The 21,249-nt window shown below is 39.9% G+C and overlaps 1 protein-coding gene across 2 annotated transcripts in view; it reads right to left on the reverse strand.

Annotated features, from left to right (window-relative positions):
• The window catches only part of Stt3a (STT3 oligosaccharyltransferase complex catalytic subunit A), a 32,417-nt gene extending 11,333 nt beyond the window's left edge, over positions 1–21,084 (reverse strand). Inside the window, exons 1-13 of one of the 2 annotated variants that reach the window (XM_021638648.2) lie at positions 20,911–21,084; positions 18,410–18,536; positions 16,293–16,353; positions 12,660–12,781; positions 12,149–12,294; positions 9,799–9,889; positions 7,596–7,702; positions 6,778–6,942; positions 5,251–5,431; positions 4,062–4,217; positions 2,739–2,830; positions 492–647; positions 93–281 (exon numbers count right to left, since the gene is read on the reverse strand). In XM_021638648.2, coding sequence (XP_021494323.1) covers positions 93–281; positions 492–647; positions 2,739–2,830; positions 4,062–4,217; positions 5,251–5,431; positions 6,778–6,942; positions 7,596–7,702; positions 9,799–9,889; positions 12,149–12,294; positions 12,660–12,781; positions 16,293–16,353; positions 18,410–18,497 — 1,554 coding nt within the window. In that variant the 5' untranslated portion in view covers positions 18,498–18,536; positions 20,911–21,084. The remainder of the gene's footprint in view (positions 1–92; positions 282–491; positions 648–2,738; positions 2,831–4,061; positions 4,218–5,250; positions 5,432–6,777; positions 6,943–7,595; positions 7,703–9,798; positions 9,890–12,148; positions 12,295–12,659; positions 12,782–16,292; positions 16,354–18,409; positions 18,537–20,910) is intronic. The other variant, XM_021638649.2, reaches the window with a different exon arrangement.
• Positions 21,085–21,249: the final 165 nt, after the last annotated feature.

The following is a 21,249-nucleotide window of genomic DNA, read 5'->3' on the forward strand; positions in this document are numbered from 1 at the left end:
AAGCTTCCCATCCATTTAAAAGACATCAGGTTCACTACACTACCAAGTGTCTTCACCACTACCCAACTTTCCAACTCCTCCCAAATTTTTACCTCTGGAGTATTGTGACGAAGCCAATAATATGCTTCTCGGAAGTCATCAAAAATGATTCTACTGCCATCCCCGCCACGGGCAGACAATACAATGGAAGGAGAAGAGTAGGCTTCACTGGTTACCCAAGTCGAATGAAAAGTGTAGGTGATGAGAAAAAACGCCATGACCAGTATCATCCCACTTGCCACCTACAGAAGGAAGAACTGTACAGTAAACCGAAAAACAGACAGCTTCTATGTGACAGCAAAATATGTTGGGCTGCATAAATTAATTGTGACCACCTAAGACATTGCTCTAATATCCTGCTTGAACACATGCACAGGCACAGGCACAAGCACACACACATACACACAAACACACACTTACTTTTCCAAGCCAACATGTTACTTAAATCTCACCTCATTCTTAATAGGGTAAGTAGAATCCTGTTGCTTCTTGCTCTTTTTGTCTGGGCGACTTATATCCAGATTCTTCATATATGTAGACAGCACCTGGGAGACCCCAATGCCAGAAAGAATGCACATAACAGGTGCCAATACCAGCATTAGACGCACCTACAAGAAGAAAGAATCATGATCATATATTCAGTGTTACACAAATGACAGACTTCAACCTATTCGTCAACTATGACATCAATTTAGCAATTTTCAACAAACACTGTATTCCAGCACGGTGGAACAGAAAATATGTGATGTAACTATAGCATAACAGCAGTTTATACTTCTTAAAGTTGATGCAGGTGAGCCAGCTGCAGTACAAGCCTGTAATCCCAGCAATCAAGGTGCTGAGAGAGGCTGGACAGTAGAAGTCTTTAATCCCAGCACTTAGGGGGTGGAAGCAGGTAGCTCTCTGAATTTGAGGCCATCATGGTCTACAGAGCAAGATTCAGGACAGCCAGGTACACACAAAGAAACCCTGTCTCAAACAAACAAACAAAAAAAAAAAAAAAAGGGAGAAAGGAGGATCAAAAGTTCAAGCGCCAAGCCTAGATAGTTGCTCTGTGGCTCTGACACATACTGCTTTTCCAGAGAACCTAAATTCTTTTGGGTTAGGCAGTTCATAAATGTCTAGAACTCCAGCTCAAGGTTCTCTCATCCTCTTCTGAACTCTGTGGGAACCTGTACCTGCACATCTGCATGCACACATACAGACAGCATTAAAAGTTAAAAAAAAAAAAAAAAAGTTAAAAAAAGAGCTAGAGATGCCTCAGCAGTTTAAAAGCATGTATGTGCTGCTTTTCCAAAGGACTGGAGTTCAGTTCCTAATACCCATGCTGGGCAGTTCAAGGAGATCTGATGCCCTCTTCTGGACTCTGGAAGCACCTGCTAGCATGTAGCATACACAGACACAAATATATACATGTAAGTAAACATAATAAATAATAACCTTTGGAGCTAAAGAGTGACTCAGTGGTTTAAGATCATCCATCGCTCTGGCAGAGGAACTGAGGTTAGTTCCCTGCACACAATAGGGTGGCTCACAACAGTCTGCCTCTGGCTTCCACCACACCTTCACTAACATACACATACCCATACACAGACACATATACACACATACATACATACATACATATATATATATGTATATATATATATATATATATGTATATATATATACACACACACACACATTAAAATTAAAACTTAGGAGTAAAAAAAAAAAACTTGTCTCAAAACCATCAGTATAAATAACAAACTCTGCTGCAGACCTAAATGTGTATGTTTCTATGTTCTGAAGAGTAAATTTTACTTTTTATAAACTTACTTATACACTTAAACTATTTTTATAATTAAAAATTTTATTTTTATAAATTTATTCTTCTTTATTTTGTTTTTCGAGATAAAAGACTTTCCATGTGGCCTAGACCATCCTCGAATTCATGGTTCTACTTCCCAAGTGCTGGGACTAGAGGTGTATACCACCATCCCCAGCTAAAATACATTTTTTAATTTTTGTTTGTGAGTTTTAAAAATATACATTAAAAAGAAGGGCCAGAGAGATGGCCCATTGCCTATGAGCACTAGCTTCTTCTCTAGAGGATGTGGGTTCAAATCTCAGCACCAACATGGCAGCTCATAGCCTTCTCTAACTCCAGTCCCAAGGGATTCAACAACCTCTTCTGGCTTCCAAAAGTGCCAAGTATGCACGACAGACACACCCATACACATAAAAATAAAATAAAAAGAAATATTTTGAGACAGGGAAAGAAATATATCAGTACCATACATAAAACCTTCTCTGACTTAACCACAAAGCAGTGGACACTGCTCTCAAGGGTATAAGACACAGAAGCCCACCCCAGGGGCTGGAGAGATGCTTAGAGCTCAAGCTTCTTGCTCTTCTAGAAAGCCCAGTTTGGTTTCTAGCATCCACGTTGGGTGGCTCACTACTGCCTATAACTCCAGTTCCACGTCCATATTTTTCTTTAATCTGTGCCAAATCCAATTAAGTAAAAAATAGCCTAATACAAGATTAAGAACCCAATATAATTAGACCCCACCAACAGAATTTGAGTTAACAATAGCAAGCAGATTTTCATAATCACCAGTATATTTTTAATTCAGCCAGGTACAAAAAAAAACAAAAAACAAGAAAGCATCTCAGAGTAAGGGATAAAGTTTAGCATAGCTGAGGGAACTCCTCACCATTACAGCTGAAAAGTACATGCTGGTTACACCATACATGATGATAAAAATCCGAGCATCGGACAGGTTGCTAAAGCAGTAGTAGAGGCCAACTACAAAAGAGGGAAAGAAAAGTAAGCAGTGCGCCCTGTAGACAGAAATCTACAAGGGAAAATATCTTTATTATATGCCTGGATGACTTCACACATTTACCTCAGTAATTACAGGAATCAATCAAAAAAATTATAAAATGTTTACTATAATATTCTTAAATATCTAACAACCACACATAATCTATATGCCTAGCAGAAAAGATGGTTAATTATACCATATTTTAAGTATGAAATATATTAAAATATTACTACAAGAAGTTAAAGGTCCCTTGTCCTTTTACACATCTTTACATATGTATATACATGAAAAAATATTTCCATAAATTCTCAATCATACACCAGTATTACTTTTCCCCAGAGCCAAGGACTGATCCCAGGCCTCAGCCATGCTAGGCAAGTGTTGCACCATGACATCCAGACCCAGACCCAGACCCAGTCCTAATCATAACTTTTTATGACCATGAGAAAAAAAATTAATTATTTCATCCATGCTCAACAAAGAAGTAGATGAATGTACCCATTAAAATGGGTTGTTTGCGGCTGGGTGTGGTGTGCGTGCCTTTAATCTCAGCACTTCCAAGGAAGAAAGAGGCAGGCAGATCTCTGAAGCCAACCTACCCTACATAGCAGGTGCTGGGTTAGCAAGCCATGTACAGTAAGACTCTTGTCTCAAAAATACTGAAAATGGACTTGTTACAGCTTTTTAAGAATGTTTCACTATGTAGCCCAGGACAAACTCAAACTCACAATTCCCCGCCTCTGAACTTCAAGGGCTAAAATGATAGACTTCCATCACTACATCTAATTTAAAATGTTAACAGTAATAGAACAAATAGTAAGAAGCAGGACAAATTAGTTTTTCTTTTTAATTTATCGCTATTATTTTTACAATATAAAAACTGCTTTAACTACAAAAACTCAAAATAGAATGTCAACATAATCAAGAAAACAAGGTTATGGGGAAGAAAGATGCTACTGAGTACAAAGTATAGACGTATAAACACCCACATTGGGCAGCTCACAAAAGCCTGTAACTCCACCTCCAGGGTATCCGATACCCTCTTCTGGCCTCTGCAGGCATCTGCACTCATGTGCACATACCCACACACAGAAAAAAACAGAAGTATAAATACATAATAAAAATAAATTAATATAAAATTAAGAATAAGGGTAGTTAATATTTGGATAAAGGGTGATTCTTATGGAGGTCACTTCAAAATCCAAGACAGACCTGGAAACATGAAGACAAGGAGCTGCAGATCAAAATAGTAGGAGGACCAGGTTGTAGGCTGATGCTCAGACACAGACGCAATAATGGGGATGTTGTTCTTAGCGTAAGAAGGATCCAGCAGTGAGTAGAAACGCCCTGTCCATGGAGAAATTTTTCCTGGAAGAAAAGAAGCATTAAGTATTTCATTAAGTATTTCATTTCATTAAGTATTTCATAAGCATTAAGTATAGCCCTAAAACATTAAGCTAAAATGCCAACGAATCATAACATCCCATTTTATTTTTATTATTAGTGTGGCTGTGTAGGGTGTCTAAGTATAAGCAGAAGTGAGTGTTGAAGTTAAGATGACTTGTGGGAGCTGGCTCTTGTCCACCTTGTCGGAGACAGGATCTTCCCTACTATTTCTGCCACACTTTATATTCTAGACTAGCTGACCTCCAAGCTTCCGGATGATTGCAGTGTCTTAGCTACCCATTTCCTCCAGGAGTGCAGGATTATGCAAAAAGTACTTTTTTCCACTGAGCCATCTCACCAGCCCACAACATTCCATTTTAGTAAAATGCTGAGACAGAAAAGGCCTGTTTTTTGCTTTACTAACATCAATAATATTTATAAAGTTTCACTCCTTTTCACTCTTTCTCAGAGTATCTTTGTCAATATAATAATTGGGCAATATATAACCTCACAGTGGCAAGGGGTTCAGAGAAGCCTACTGTAAAGAAGATTTAGACTTAATCTGGTCAAATCAACAGGAAAGAAAAAAGACTGACAAGGCTAAATAGTCCATTTGGCAGCTTTACAAAGATACTCTGCTGTGCAGAATTCAAGCAGGTTGGCAAGCAGAATGAATGTTTTAAAAAGTAGGACTTTGGGACTGATGAGTTGGCCCACAGTTAAGAGCTGCTCTTACACAGGATATAGGTTCAGTTCACAGGATCCATCTGGTGGCTCACAACTGTCTGCAACTCCAGTTCCAGGGCATCTGAAGCCCATATCTGGACTCCTCAGGGACCAGGCACATACATGGTACCATACACATAAAATTAAATTTTTAATTAATTTTTTTTATTGCTTAAAATAAAAAGAGAAAGAGAAGAATCTTCTGTAGTGAGCAAGCAGCCCATCTTTCTGGCATTTAATCTATGTCTGTTCCCATCTGTATCTAGTTAAAAAAGATATGCTCCTCTACCTGTCAGCATGAGGAGGGCTCCCACAGTAAGGAGGACAAAGCCAACCAAGGAGATAACACTCCGGAAAAGAACTTCAAATTGCTGTGGATTCAACTTGCTGCGCAGGTAATCTACGAAGGCATGGATCTGACAGAGACCAAACACTCCAAAGGCTGCCATGTGTTCTGATGAAAGAACAGGCTGGGGGAAGAGATGATATATACGGCAATATTAGGAGGAGGAAGAAAAAAATCAGGGGGAAGGATTTTCCTGATCTACTTAGCCCAAGAAGTCAAATAACTTCTGAAGTCCAAAATGAATGAGGACTAAAAGAGTTTAATTTATCAAATATATTTTCCAAAGAACATTTGTAGGCCAACTAAGCATACCAACACCATCATAATCACATCTTTGCCTTTTGCTCAGGCTACTTCCTTAGTGTGCCCTGCAAATTCCCCCAAATTCCCTTTCACTAAACTCACTATTTAAAATTCAATGTAACTGTCACCTCCAAATCTGACAAATCAATGGCCCCCTATGCCTCATAGCACTAGATCTCCTTAGTATATAAATTATTATTTTTCATAGATAGTGGTTCTCTAAATCTCTAAATTGTAACTAAACATTGGGCTAAACATTGGTTTATTCAATGTTAAAGCAGGTTGCTGAGCTCCACACCAGTCTCTCTTATTCAACAGATGTCTTTTCTTGTTTCACTTAGGTTGGTCTGGATTTTGGTTTGGCATGGATTTATTTGTTCTGTTTGTTGAAACAGGGTTTCCTGTATCCCATGCTGGCCTTGAACTGACTACATAGTTAAGGATGACCTTGAATTCCTAACCCTCCTACCTCTATAGAATCTGCATTTCTAATAAGTGTCTAGACACCATTAATGCTAATGTTCTGGAAGCAACCATCTAGAACTACTGTACTATAGACTACATACAGCTGTATGTATTTCTTTCTCCAAATTCCTTGAGGACTACCTAGCAGACTACATTCTCTTACACATTCTAGCAAATAAAAAATTTTATTAAGTGACTAAAAATATTTGCTTATCTCTTAAATAAAGATGAGAACTTTACACAAGAAAGCAAACACACATAGTTTCCTGTTAACTATACAAAATAACTTGGGTAAAAGGTTTGTGCTTTGCTTCTTCAAGGACTCCCCAGGCCCCATTAAGATGATCAGAGTTTAGTTCACTGCTTCTAGATGGGGTCATTTCCATTAAAAGGGCTAGAATTTTAAATTTCTTTGAAATTGAAACTTTGATCATTTAAATCAACCTTGTTTAACTAAACTGCCCCTCCTCCTCATACAAATCCAACCAAAGAGCCATTAAATTGAAAAGGCATGCTGCAATTTCTGACAATACTATTAAGAAGCAGATTCTAATAACCAATGATTCTGTTGTTTCTGTTAATAAGCAGAACAAAATACAAATTGTAATTCATATTCTTAAAGAGAATTCAACCTAAGTCAATCAAGTTGGAGCTACTTAGAAACATCTGGTTGCAGAAAACTTGACAAAGTCTCAGGTTTACCTGGAAACCCACAAAGGAGATCTGCATAGAAAGAATGGTGCCCAGGCAGTAAACAGTACAGTAGGCGACGTAGATCCGGTGGGAAAAACGGCCTGTTAGCATTAGCACCAGGACATGAAGAGGGATCAAGTTGATCAGGAACACATAGCCTCCCCAAGAAGAGACCTGTGAGAGGATAGAAAGAACAGTTCCTTTTGAGCACTATTCATGTCATACAAACACTGTGACCCAAAATGTACCAAGTGTAAACCTGGATGCAACCAATTACAATATCAAACACAAAATCCTGGTAGAAAAAAACAATAAAGAAAGCCAACGGGCAGATGTAACGTTACAGAGAAAAAAATGTATTAGAAAAGGGAAATATAACAAAAATATAGAAGAACCAACATGTGCCCATAGGAAATACACAGAATTTGAAAAAATTTATTAGCAAACTGAAAAAAAGAGGGCTAGGGATGCAACTCCGTTAGTAGAGTGCTTGCCTAGCATAAAGCCCTGAGTTCAATCCTAGGCATGGTATAACCCAGGCTCTGTGGTACACATTTGTAATCCCAGCTCTCAGGAAGCAGAGGCAGGAGGATCAGAAGGTCCAGCCTCAGCTACATAGAGTCTGAGGCCATCCTGGGATACATGAGACCCCATATCAAAGAGAACTTGTTGGAGGAGGATAAAAAAAAATTTAAAAATTAAAAATATGTAGAAGAGCTGGAGATGTAAATCAGATGCCTAGTATGGGCTCAATGCCCTGCACCACAAAAAGTAAGAGATGGAGAGACACAGAGAATACATGTACATATATATGTATATAAAGTTACCATGTAGAAATAAGCAAGGGCACACTTGGCGGCCCAATAGATGGAACCAGTCTTCACTGCCTTGATCCACATGTAGTAAGTAAGCAGCATGCAAAAGATAGCAATTCCTGCAGAAAACAACAGAGATTCAGAAGCCCACTAACACAGTTAATTACACTATTCTAGGAGGTGGGCCTTTAATACTAGCATAGTGGAGGCAGAGGTAGGTGGCTTTCTGAGTCTAAGGCTAGCCTTACAGAGTAAGATCCAGGACAGTCAGGCTTACAGAGAAACCCTGTCTCAACACTACCACCACCCACCAAAGTACAAAACCAAACCACTTTTCTAGGAAATGAACAGTGGCTCAATGGTTTAGAGCAAAAACTGTTGTTGCAGAAGACCCAAATTTGGTTCTCAGAACCCACATCTTGTGGCTCACATGTAACTCCAGTTCAAGATGATCTAGCATCCTCTTCTGGCCTCTTCTGGTACCCACACTTACATACATACATTTGAAAAGTAATAGTCTTTAAAAAAGAACACAATTCTGGAGCACACTATCTAGATTCACATTTCTATACTACTAGTCAGCACAAGATAATTTTAGGCAAATTATTTTACTCCCCTTGCCTTTGCTTCCTATAAGAAGGAGTCTGAGTTCAGTTTTCTCCCAGTGTTAGGGATTAAACACAGGGCCTCCTGCATGCTAGGCAAATCCTCACCCCCTGTGCTGCACCTCCAGCCCATCAAGTTTCCAGGAAACACCTACTTATGAAAATCATTGTTAAGACAAATGTAGTACGCATAAAGCACCTGGACTAGCACCTAGACTAGCACCCGGAGTATAGAAGGCAACAACACTACTTTATTCATAGGCACTAAATTTCCAGCTAGTCTTAAATATGCACATATATCACCACTTATACATATTAATAAAGGCAGACCTTTTACTCTCAATGCTTCTGTCCTTAATAGGTGACTGGTAGATGACCTGGGAGCTATGGCTCCAAGGCAGAACACTTGTCTAGCATGCCCCAAGCCCTAGGTTCAATCCAGAGTTTTACACACACACACACACACACACACACACATGTGATCCACAAAAAAATTGCCTCATGAATTCTCAATTTTAGTCCAGATTAATTTCACCCACTTCCAAAGCTTTCCTTTGATCCCCAAAACCAAATTAATTTCTCTGTACAAGACAGCCCCAAAGTACAGTGCTAGAAAGCTTTAATTTTTTGTTGGTTTTGGGGTGGGATTTTTCATTTGTTTGTTTATTGTTTTGTGATAGGTAGTCCAGGATGACCTAAAATTCACTATATAATCAAAAATGGCCTTGAGGAACTGGAGAGATGGTTCAGCAGTTAAGAGCACTGTCAGCTTTTCCAGAGGTCCTGAGTTCAACTCCCAGCAACCACATGGTGGCTCCCAACCATCTATACTGGGATCTGATGCCCTTCTCTGGCATGCAGGTGTACATGCAGATAGAGCTCTGATATATATATATATATATATATAAAATAAAGATATATATCTTACAAAAGAATGGCCTTGAACTCCCTATCTTCCTGCTTAAGTGCCAAGATTATAGGTATACACAAACATACTTATCTGGTTATTTTTATAGGTACATGCTTATATTCCTTAACAGATTATGAGACAACATCTATTATCTATCCCTTAAATTTCCCTAATTTATTATCTATCTTTATAATAACTATCATGTTTCCCAATAAGTTTCAACAAAAATATGTTGAATTTAAAATAAGTCAATAAAAGTTACTTTATTTTTAAAGACACTTACACTAGAAAAATAATTAAGAGCAATGATCATTATGTTAAGACAACAGCTAAATGTGAGTCCAGAGAGGAAACAAAAGGCTTGTGAAGAAGTTCCCAGTTAGGGCTGACCAGATTGTGCAGCTAGCAAAAGCACTTGCAACCACATCTGATGACTTGAATTCCACCCCTGGGAACCACATGATAGAAGAGAAATGACAGCTGCAAACCATCCTGACCTTGACACAAGAGCATGGCTATGCACATACAGATACACACACAATAAATAGCTAAAGTTGTTAAAGTTTCCAGCTACCTCTCTAGAAGAGAAGATAGGAGAGTCCCTGTCTAAGATCCCTTCCTACCTATTTCTAATCTTCTCACCAAGAAATTTCAGTAGATAATAAAGTGAACACACTCCCTTCAGCATTCTACATCTTACCTTCATTATCGTAGGAGCCAGCTACAGATCGAGAAATATACCCAGGAACTACAGCAATCATGGCAGCAGCAAGAAGCCCAGCTCCTGCATCCTGGAAGAATAGGAGTCAACACTGATATGCCTTTAAGAGAACTGAGGACCTACTATAGTCTATTCTGTTTATAAAGGGCCCAGAGAGCATTCATTGCTTTCCAAGGTTGTTATGGCATGCTAGAAATACACAGCAAAACAAAGTAAAAAACCTGTTAATTCTGAAGGAGGACACTAAATCTCATACTGAGTACAAATACACTGACACAAATACATCATATATGCTACTGGTTATAACTAGTAGAAAAGGCCTGTACTCTCAATAGATTGAGGCAAGAGGATTACAAGTCTAAGACTAGGTAACAGCACAATTCTTTCTTTAAAAAAAAAAAAAAAAAGGTAAAAAAGGAGAATAAGGGATGTAGCTCAGCTGGTAGTGTGCTTATGTGCCAAGCATACATGAAGCCGTGGTTTGATTCCCAGTACCACATAAACCAAGCAAAGTGGTACACGCCTATAATAACAGCACTTGGAAGATGGTGGGATTATATATGAAGATCAGACATTCAAGGTCATCCTTGGTTACACAGTCAGTTCAAGATTAGCTTAGACTACAAGATAGCCTGCCTCAAAAATAATAATAATAATAATTAACAACAATCACATCATCTTACTGGGTGGGAATGTGGCACACACCTTTAATCTTAGCACTCCAGAGGCAGAGGCAGAAGTAGGTAAATCTCTGTGAGTTTGAGATTAGCCAGGACTCTATAGTGAGACTCTGTCTAAAAAAACAACAAAACAAAACAATTTGCAACAGGATGGGTTGTTTAGCTACAGACTTACTAGCCCCCTCCAGTGACTATACATCACAAAATATGCCAATTCTACAAGAGAATAAAGTTACTACTTAAGTTAGAAAGAGCTGAGCACAATAGCAAATACATGTAATCCCAGCTCTTGGAAACAGAGACAGGAAGATGGCAATTCTGAGGACAGCCTGGGCTTTGTATGAAAACCCTATATCAAAAACAACTCAATAAACAAAGCGATAATCTACTTAGACTGACAATGTCAGGAGCTTAGACCATAATGTTGCAGGGCTAACAGGCAACCTTTAAGGTCAGAAAAAATGAGAAACAAAATAAAAGCATACTAATAATAAATAAATAAATAAATAAAGACTTGAATAAAGAAAGAAAACTGAAAAAAAGAGAACTACCATTATCAAATGCTTTAGAATTCCAAAATGGTTTTTAAACGTATCAACAGATAATTGCTAAGTACCTATTTCCAATAGAAATAATCACTGTAGAAAAGTTTTTTTTCCCCTTCTTCCTTGTGAGGGATTCAAAATCTAAACATGTCAATTTTACATGTTAACCTTTTTTCTTTAAATAATAATTTTCATGTGAGTTTCAAATGTCCCCTTAAAAGGGCAAACTGTTGCAAATGATATGAAAGCACATATTCTCCACTAATTCAGCTCAACAAATGCTGCATTTAGCCCCTGGCTCCCCACTGTGTAACATAAAATTATTTTTGTTGCTACTTCATAACTATAATTTTGCTAGCGTTATAAATCATAATGTAAATGTTTCTGGAGACAGAGGTTTGCACGGGGATCATGACCCACAGGTTGTGAGCCACTGTTCTGAAGGGAGGCATTCCACCATGCAGGGAAGTGCCTTAAACTCAGAAAGTAAACAAAAAAAAAAAAAAGTTTTAGGAAGTTCCTAAAACAAACCAGATTCACTAAGCCCCTGGAACCCCAAGTTTATATAAACTGTAAGAACTGCTCAGAGACACTCTCAGACAAGCAAAGCTGCCTAGAAGAGGCTCAGACCTGCCAAGCTGCCTGGAAGAGACAACTGAGAAGAGACAACAAAAGAGACAGCCCAGACAAACTGAACTGCTTTGAAGAAACACTCTCCAATCTGTTAAGCTGCTTGCAAGTCATGCAGTAAGCTCTGGGGTTCCAGCTTCTGTGAGCTGCTACCCATGCTGGGGTGGGCTTTTGGTGATGTATCTGTCAGTTTTTTTAATCTTTTCTGCTTTTATTTAAGTATCTTTCACCCATATTCCTTTAAGTAACCCCAATAAAAATGTAAAAGTTCACCAAGTTGAACTCTGAAGATATCCTCACTTTCGCTTGTCACTGGTTCCCTACATGAGGTGAGCAGATGATTACACACATCTCCCCTGTAAGTGTCACAACACTCCCAGCCCTCCTAAGGCTATAGATTCCTTCATCCCTCAGATATCTACTAGAGATTCAACAACATTCAGTCCCAAGCTTCCTACCACTCAAATCCTTTACCTTGAGCTCTTTGGTAAGGTGGTACGTAACAATGGTGGTGAAGGAGGAAAAGAGAGGGGCCAGGAAAACACAGACATTTCGAATGTCAATGGTGATATGGAAGAAATGGAGTACATGGTAGATTGCTGCAGAGGTGATCATTAAGCCTGAAATAAAAAAAGAGGAATCCCATTAGGTTGTCCTGGTACAAAAATAACAAGAAAGCAACAGCAACGATCCAAATTTCAATAATGGAACAGGTCTTGACAAACCACTAGAAATACTAGCATAGCAAATTGTACTAAATGTCTACACTTCTCTATTAAAGATTCGATCAGAGATCCAGAATGTCAGCCATCCTCTCCCTCCCCCCATCTCCACTATCCCACACATGTTCTCCATAAGATCCACTTTTGGAAACCTATAATCAGAATGAAAGTACAAATACCCTCAAATGAAGCAAACAGAAACAAAGCAGTTTCACAGCAAACTCCACACCAACCTTACAAACAACAAATCCTGTCCCCCTCACCTGGGTAAATTGTTCCACCAATGATTCGGCCCAAAGGGTACCAAGCCCGGTCATCAAACCAGTTATGGAATTTATAAAACCCCTCCTCAGCCAGAAACCGGGTAGTCCGATAATTAAAGTACCTAGAGCAAGAAAGAAAAGAACCATGTCACACGCATCTCTACACTCTACTGTGTCCTACCTTTGCAATGAGCTTCTTTTTCAGATTATGCCACTGAGGGAAACAGAGTCACTTGAATAATGTTTACTGCCAAAAATTAAGTCATGAAAATCACTTATACCAACTTAACTCTATTTCTATTCTACACTTTTATCAATTACATCACTGCTTTTCTCTGAAGGAAATGAACTAGAACCTTAAAGAGGTCATTTCAAGAGGCTAACCTGTGGTAGAAAAGAAAGCCAGCAAAAGAATTCAAGCACCCAGAAGTCAAGTCAAATACAAACTAGTATATTTAACCCTACTCTTTTTCTTTCTCCCTCCCCTACCCACCTCTCGACAGGGTTCCTCTGTGTGTAGACCAAGCTAGCCTCAAACTCACAGAGATCCACCTACTCTGTCTCCAAAGTGCTAGGAGCAAAGGCATGCACCACCACATCCAGCTGATTTGACCCTTGTCAAGTGGCAAGAACACTTTCTGTTCCTCTACCACACACAAGAACACATGGAAACCTCTACATAATGAACATCTAAAAAGGTACTGCCATGACACCATATGCAAGATGGGAAAAAATTTAACCCATATGATAAAAAGAACTTCCTAATGAGCGTTTAAATGTCTAACAAGGTCTGTTCATGTTATTTCAAATATATATGAACACCACCTATAATACAGCTTAACATTAGATAAAAAGTATTTATAAGAACTACACATGAAAAAAAAGTTTTTTAGAGCCATGCTGTGTAAGCCTTTGCCTAAATAAAAAAGAAGAGGGAGGTGAAACAAAATGAAGCTATGGGCATGGTGGCACATACATGTAATTCCAACACTTGGGAGATAAGGACAAGAGGATCAAGAATTCAAGGTCATGCTCAGCCAGCTACAGAGCAGGTTAGAAGCTGCCCTGAACTACATAAAACCTTATCTCAGGAAAAGAAGAAGAAAAAAAGAGAAGAAGGGAAGGGGAGGGAGAGGGAGAGAAAGAGGGAGGGAGAGAGGGAGAGAGGAAAGAGAAGGAGAGGGAGAGGGAGAGGGGAGGAGAAGAGAAGAGAAGAGAAGAGAGGAAAAGAAAAGATGGTCTGTGTTGTTTATTCATTTCTGTTGCTGTGAAAAAAGACCCTGACAAAAATCAGAAGTTTGATAGAGTACAGGGAGTGGAAAAATGATGAAACTATATTTTATTTTTAAAACTGCAAAACAAAAAAGTAATGTACTTAGATTAAGACAAAAACAACACAGGTGAAAAAGCAAGTATTGGGCTTACAATTCTACGTAACAATCCATGCTAGCAAAGAAGTCAGAACAGATAGTCACAGCCACAATCGACAGCAGAGACATAAATGAACATATTCAGGAGGCCTGCCTACCTGCTCTTCCGTATCTTTCTCTTAAAATGTTCAGGACCATCTGCCTAGGGAATGATGCCAACTATAAAGGGGCTGGGTCTTCCTTAATAAACAAGACAACCCCCCACAAATATGTGTACAACCCAACCTGATGTAGATAAGTCATTAAGATTCTCTTCCCAGGCAGAGTTACGGTGGCATACACTTTCAGTTCCAGTGCTCAGGAGACAGAGGCAGTCAGATCTCTTGTAAGTTCAAGGCCAGTCTGGTCTACAAAGAGTTCCAGGACAGTTAGGGCTAAAAAGTAAGACCCCGCTTCAAATCACAAACAATAAAAATACTCTCTTCCCAGGTGGTCCTAATGTCTAGTTAACAGTCAAAACTAACCAGCATGGTAAGTTTCTTCATTTATGAGAAAAAAATGTAAACTGACTTCAGAACTCCTCAAAGAAAATATATATGATACCTCCATATTCTTTAACACAAAATGGCAAGTATACAAACCAAGTACAGGCCTTGAACTTATGAAGCAATATTACCAAATATAAACAGACTGTTTTTAAGGTTTCAGTAAGTCAAGAATCTATGATTCTTGTTTTCAAATTTTTAATAATCCTCAACTTTACAAAATATTAATAGTGACCCTAGTCTGAGGAATCAGACAAGCCTACATTCAAATCTTGGCTCCCACCTAGTATATGTGTAACTTTGGACACAGTCCCAGTCTTCTCATCAACAGAAAAAACTGTACCTGTATTTCACTGAGTTGTTTTAAGGATTTAATGATAATCCGTAAAATAGTGCTCAAAAGAAAAGATGCTTAGAAAAATTTTGGGTTTAAAAAAATGACTTATTTAGAAGGGGTAGAGGAGGTGGTGTCATGCTGTACATGCGGAGGGTAGAGGATAACTTTGGGGAATTAACTTCCCTTCCACCATGTGAGTTCTGGGGATCTAAATTCTAGGAGCAAGTGCCTTTACCCTCTGAGCTACATCACTGGCCCATTCGGTGTTTGTTTGTTGAGACAGGGTCCTAGTCTTCCTATGTAGCCCTAGATAGCTGGGTACTAACTATGCAGCCAAAGCTGACCTCCAAATTGCCACAATCCTCTTGCCTCTTGTCCCCTAGAGCACTAAGGTTATATGCATATGCCACCACACCCAGCTAACATTAGTTATTAATACTACTAAAGGTTTCACCATATCTTTTTCAAGTTAATAAAACAAAATTTTAGACTTTTTATTTAGGGTTTGAGAATTCTGTTTTGTTTTTTAAGACTGATTTTTATTTTTAATTATATGTTTAAGCATGTGTCTCAAGACATCAGAGGCCTCAGAGCCACTGGAGCTGGAGTTTCAAGTCATAGTGAGCCATGTTACACAGGTGCTGGAAACTAAATATGTATCCTCTGCAAGAGCAGTATATATTCTTAACCCTACCTCCGACCCCGTGTAGTTTTGTTTCATTTTGTTTGGGTTTTTTGAGACAGGAACTCACTATATAGCCTTGTAGCCTTAGCTGGCCTAGAACCCACTAAGTAAACCAACTGGTCTCGAACTCACAGAAATCTGCCTGCCTTTGCCTCCTAAGTGTTGGGATTAAAAGTGTGTGCCACTGTGCCCAGATTTACTTTTATTTGTTTTTTTTTTTTTCTTTCAATATTTTTAGATAGAATCTCACTATACAGCCTAGGATTGTAGGCATTTGTAACAAGACCCAGCTCTCATAGCTTTAATATTTTTAATCCCTTTGAATTTAACAATTAGCCCATTTTCTATTATAAAGATAAATGGAAAAAGAAGTTATAATCTCAAGTTCATGACTTGTGACATTCTTCATAGACTTAAATATTATCCAGGACTTTTCAGTAAGTGCATTACTGTTCTTGATCAAAATGAAAAGCCATATTTCTCTTAGCCTAGCTAGACCTCAAGTAAGAAGGCTTAACAATTAAGTCTATTACATTTTTGAGTTCACAAGACTCACTTGGAAATGTTGAAGGAGTCTTCCTTTAAATGTCCTGAAAATACATCTCTGTCACTGAGAATTGATTAGAATTTAAGCATATAAAGCCCCTAAACTTCAACATCTCCAGAAGGAAATATTATCAGAGCAAAGGTACTCACGGATCAAACTCATGGATGACACTTTCAAATCTCAGGACAGCAAAGAGACGAGTAGAAAACGCTGTAAAAACCAAAAAATGAATATGCTAATTGGTAACAAGCCATGAAAGAACAACAACCTAAATAGTAGCATTATGGAGAAACTACAATTTTGTAGCACTGGAGTCACAGAGGATGTAAAATATTTCTTGAATAAAGTCTTCATCCATTTCTCCCTACCTACAAAACATTACAAGTCAAAGTATCCACATTTTTTTCACTTAAATGGGATACATTTAACTGTTTGTTGTCTTACACAAAGCCTGTCAGATCATATTTATCTAACACTGAATTTGGCCATCTTTTACATATACACACCCCTTACCTTAATCTTGCGACAAACAAAGAGATATGTCAAGCACAGATATACTTATGACTCATAAAGAGCTGAGAATAAAGCTTTAAAAATGATAAGTTCTCTCCAGGAGAAAGAGGCAGGTGGATCTCTGTGAGTTCAAGGCCAGCCTGATCTACAAAGTGAACAGGATAACCCCTGTGCTACACAGAAAAATCCTGCCTTGAAACAAAGTCAAACAAACAGAAACAAAACCAGTAAGATCTCAAGACTCTCAGAAATACTAAGGTGTAGTAGTACATGCTTACAATGCCAGCCCTTGGGAGGCTGAGGGAGAAGTTGAAGCCAACCTGGGTAGACAACAAAGTTCTGCCTCAAACTAGTTACTTTTCCAACTGCTGTGATAAATATCGTGACAAAACAAACGTAAGGGAGAACAGCCTTATTTTGGCTCACAGTTCAAGGATGAGGGAGCTATGAGTAGAGAAGAGGGGTGGCTGAGCATGAAGCACCAGGTCACACTGCATTCTATCAGGAAGAAGCCAGTTACGGTTATGCTAACTTTTTTCTTTCAATTCAGTTCAAACCCCTGCCCACAGAAGGGCAACATCCAATTTAGATGGTCCTTCCGACCTCAATAAACCTAATCTGTTGGGTGTTGGTCTGGTACTATGTATTCTGATGCTAATTATTGGCCCTGCAAGATCTGGTTGTTGCCCAAACTCATGGACCTCAAAATGATGTATGTAACCATGCCTAAGAAATTATTCCTATTGGCTGACTAAAGGGCTTAAACCTAGGCAGGGCAGAATAGGGGAGGTATGGCAAAAGTTCGAGGGCTTTGAGAGACAGGTACCAGAAGAGGAAAGAAGCAGGAGGAAGCCATGATAGGCTATTGTGGACAGGAGCACATGGCTGATCCACATGAATGAAGGAAAGCAGCCCAGAGAGAATAAGCAACTGTTTATAGAATTATGGATGAGAGGTAGCCCAGACAGATATTATTAGAACAACTGGCATGGGGTGGGGGCTGCGAGTTAAAGGTAGTTTAGAGGGTTAATATCTGCCCTGGCCCAGGTGAAATAAGGCTATTCTGTAATCTATCACGTGTCTATGTTTTTACTGATTGCGACAGCAGTTAAATAATAGCACCGTGATAATTACAGGGTTATTAATAAAACTATTTAGCCATACTTTTAAATTAACCTCAACACTAACCCAGATAATTCCTCCATGTAGTGCCCTGGGCTTGTCTCCTCCTAGGTGATTCTAGATCCTGTCAAGATGGCAATATTAACCATCACAGGCACCAGAGTTGAAGATAAATATTTTACAAAATTCAACACCAGGGAGCTGAAGAGATGGCGTAGATGTTAAGAGCACTGGCTACTCTTCCAGAAGACCTGGACTCAATTTCAGCACCCACATAGCAGCTCACAACTGTCTGTTAACTCCAGTTCCAGGGGATCCAACACTCTCAGACATATACACAGGCAATAAATAAATAAGTAGAGTGAATTATTAAAAAAAAAGAAACTCAATACCTAATAGTTTCCACTTTCTTTCAGCCAGTAAGAATACAGAACCAACAGAACATGCTTCCTACTTTTCCTATCAACAGGCCTAAGATTTATATTTCTTGACTTATTTTGTCATAAGATTATACCAGTGAGGAATTGCAAAAAGAACAGCAATCTGCTAAAAAAACAAAACATGTTTTTAAAAGCAGTTTTTAACTTTTTCATCATTCCAACTCCAAGGAAAAGTTCACACATAGACTCACATAACACAGCAGCCATCGACAGGATGAGAAGCTTCAGAAGTGTGTCCTGCTTCTCATAGGACAACCGCAAAAATCCAAGCTTTGTCATCTTGACATCAATGTGTAGTAACTGACGATATTCAAATAGCTAAAATGGAAAAAGTTAAGGCTGTAAGATATCGAATACCCTAAACTTACTTAAATTGTCTTTAATCTTTTATGGTAGGAAAGAACCACCAAGTACATATGAGCTACAAAACACACAAGAGAGGTTAGAGTTAATACTCATACCCAAGCTTGGACTAAAGACTGATGTACTGGCAAGGAAGCAAACCCTATTATGTATCAAAATGGAAAAGGTGGCACCAAGCTTGGTGACATATGCCTTTAATCCCAGCACTCAGGAGGCAGAAGCAGACCAGTCAGATCTACAAGCCACATTCTAGGATAGTCAGGGTCACCAAGTAACCTAGTGATACGGCTTCCCCCACAAAAAGGCTAAAAACATACCAGTCCTTACATGTCTGTAATTCCAGTTACTCAAGAGACTGGGGAAGAAGGATCAAAGGCTCCAGACCAAACTAGACAATTTAGTGAGAACCTGTCTCAAAATAAAATTCTTTAGAAGGGCTGCCCATATAATTCAATAACAGAGCATTTTCCTAAAAGGCAAAAACAAAACAAATACCCACACACACACACACAATTCTGTTTACTACTCCCACAGCTACCAAGTAAATAGTACAACTGGCAAAAGTATGACACAAGAATCAGGCAGAAACAGAAGTGGGGAATGGGTGGGGAAAGGTGGTAGAATAAAGGATGCAAAAATAAAACGATGGAAAACTAAACAAAGCTATTTTTAAAAAGAAAGCAATCTCAAAAAACAAACAAACAAAAAAAAAAAAAAAAAAAACACCGTATGGGGGTGGGGGGAACGAACTACAAGCCAGGTATAACAGCTCATGTCTACCCAATACTCGGTGACACTGAGGAAGGAAGATCATTGTATTGCTGAGTGCAGCCTGGATACAGACTTAAGTTCTAGGTCAGTTTGGGTTAGTGTGAGACCCTGCCATAGAAAAGGTTAAGAGGGTGTGGCTGAGGGTGAGGGGAAAAGGGAGGGAGAAAAGTAGGGAAAAAATGGTGTAAAAGAACATTACTTACAAAAGTCAAAGTGGAAAACTAAAAACCATTACTAATTGGTCATGATTTCCAGCCCTAAGTCCAAGCTTCAATTGATTGGCTACACGTTTTTTGATTTTTTTTTTTTTTTTTTTTTTTTTTTTCTGTTGTAAATCCCAATGTGCATGCTGCCTGGCCAACTAAAGACTGACCACTAATGCCAAGTGCAAATCCATGCACTCAAGATGGGGGAAACATTCGGCCCACAGTATTTTCATTTTCGTAATCCACACTGTGATTACTGCTCGGGTCTATTTCCTTGTCAAATCATGTCTCAAGGCATCTCTGTAACTGATCCTGATGATTTAAACAACATGCCATGACCCAGGGACAGCTTGTAGCACCAGAGCGAAAATATAGACTTTTCTTCCTTCTGAACCAGGATTAAAATGCTGGGAGTGGTAGTGACAGAAGTCATCTGTCGACAGCTCAGAATGATGCTCAGTTATAGACAGGAGTTGTGTTAGGGACTAAAGGACAAAGAATGCAACAACAGAGAATATGTAGCACTGTTCAAAAGTATGGGGGAAAGGGGAAACTGCACACTACTTATCGTGTTACCTTCTTTCTCGGGACAGAGGGAAGGGAGAGGGGGGTTGAAAAGGATAACACTGCAACAGATGGAAAACACAAGAATCACACTGATCGGTCGGTCTAACACCCTTTAACTGTACCGGGAGAGCAGTTGGGTTGGTGTGTTTAATTACAATTCCAAAAGGAAGGCTTATCATGCACTAATTCCAGGAAGTGAACAACTCAGCCCCATCCCCAGGGTCTATAGCTGTTCTCCGGGGATAGCCTAAACGGAAACCAAACAGCACTGAGCTGACATGATCCACACATCTGAAGAGTAAACAAAGGAAGCGAGTAGCAAAACCTGGTCTTGAAAACCCAGTAAAAGCAGCTAGTAATTTACAGCCGAGTCCTGGGAGTTTTCATCCTGTTCTCTGGTTATTTCCACACACCGACGGGGCACAGAAAGGGAAGAGACGCTTTTCTAATCCGCTCAGCACCTCTCCGCTTCTCGGCTGTGCCTGCAAGCCTTGACCTCCTGACCCGCCCTAGCTACTGGATGCCAGCACTGCAGCCTCGGCGGGTTTCCCACACACGTTTCCACGTCCTCTTGCGCTCCCTCACTGACCCCGACCCCACCACCTCAGCACACTCCTCGTGGCCACTCCAGGGCAGTCCCAGAATCGCGTGCCCCCGCGCCCTCACGGTCAGCGAGCACTGCCCTGCCGGGACCGTCCTGCGTCCTGCGCCCTGCGCCCGGAGCTCCCCACGCCACTGCCCACGCCCCCTCCTCCGCCAGGCCGCGGGCAGGCTCTGCTCCCCACCTTCACGGGCCTGCCTCCAGCACCTCGTTGCGGCTCGCCAACGCCCTGCGCTGCACCTGCCACTAATCCTCGGGCGCTACCCTAGCGCCTTCTCTCCCCGCCGACGCTCCTCGGGAACCCGCTCGGCTCCCTCTGCCATCCGTTCAGCGGCGCACCCAACCCCGACAGCCGCCAAGGCCCGCCTCCCCGCCCGCTGCGCATTGGCTGGCCGCGGGCAATGACCAGTTCATGGACCCGACAGGGTAACGGTCCTGTCTGTCACTTTCGAGGCGGGGACCAAGCCAGGCTCCCCCTTCTTGAATGGCCAATCTCGCTATCCTTCAACGCGTCGAGAGGCGT

This window comes from Meriones unguiculatus, chromosome 1, assembly GCF_030254825.1.
Source record: "Meriones unguiculatus strain TT.TT164.6M chromosome 1, Bangor_MerUng_6.1, whole genome shotgun sequence".
Lineage (NCBI taxonomy): Eukaryota > Metazoa > Chordata > Mammalia > Rodentia > Muridae > Meriones > Meriones unguiculatus.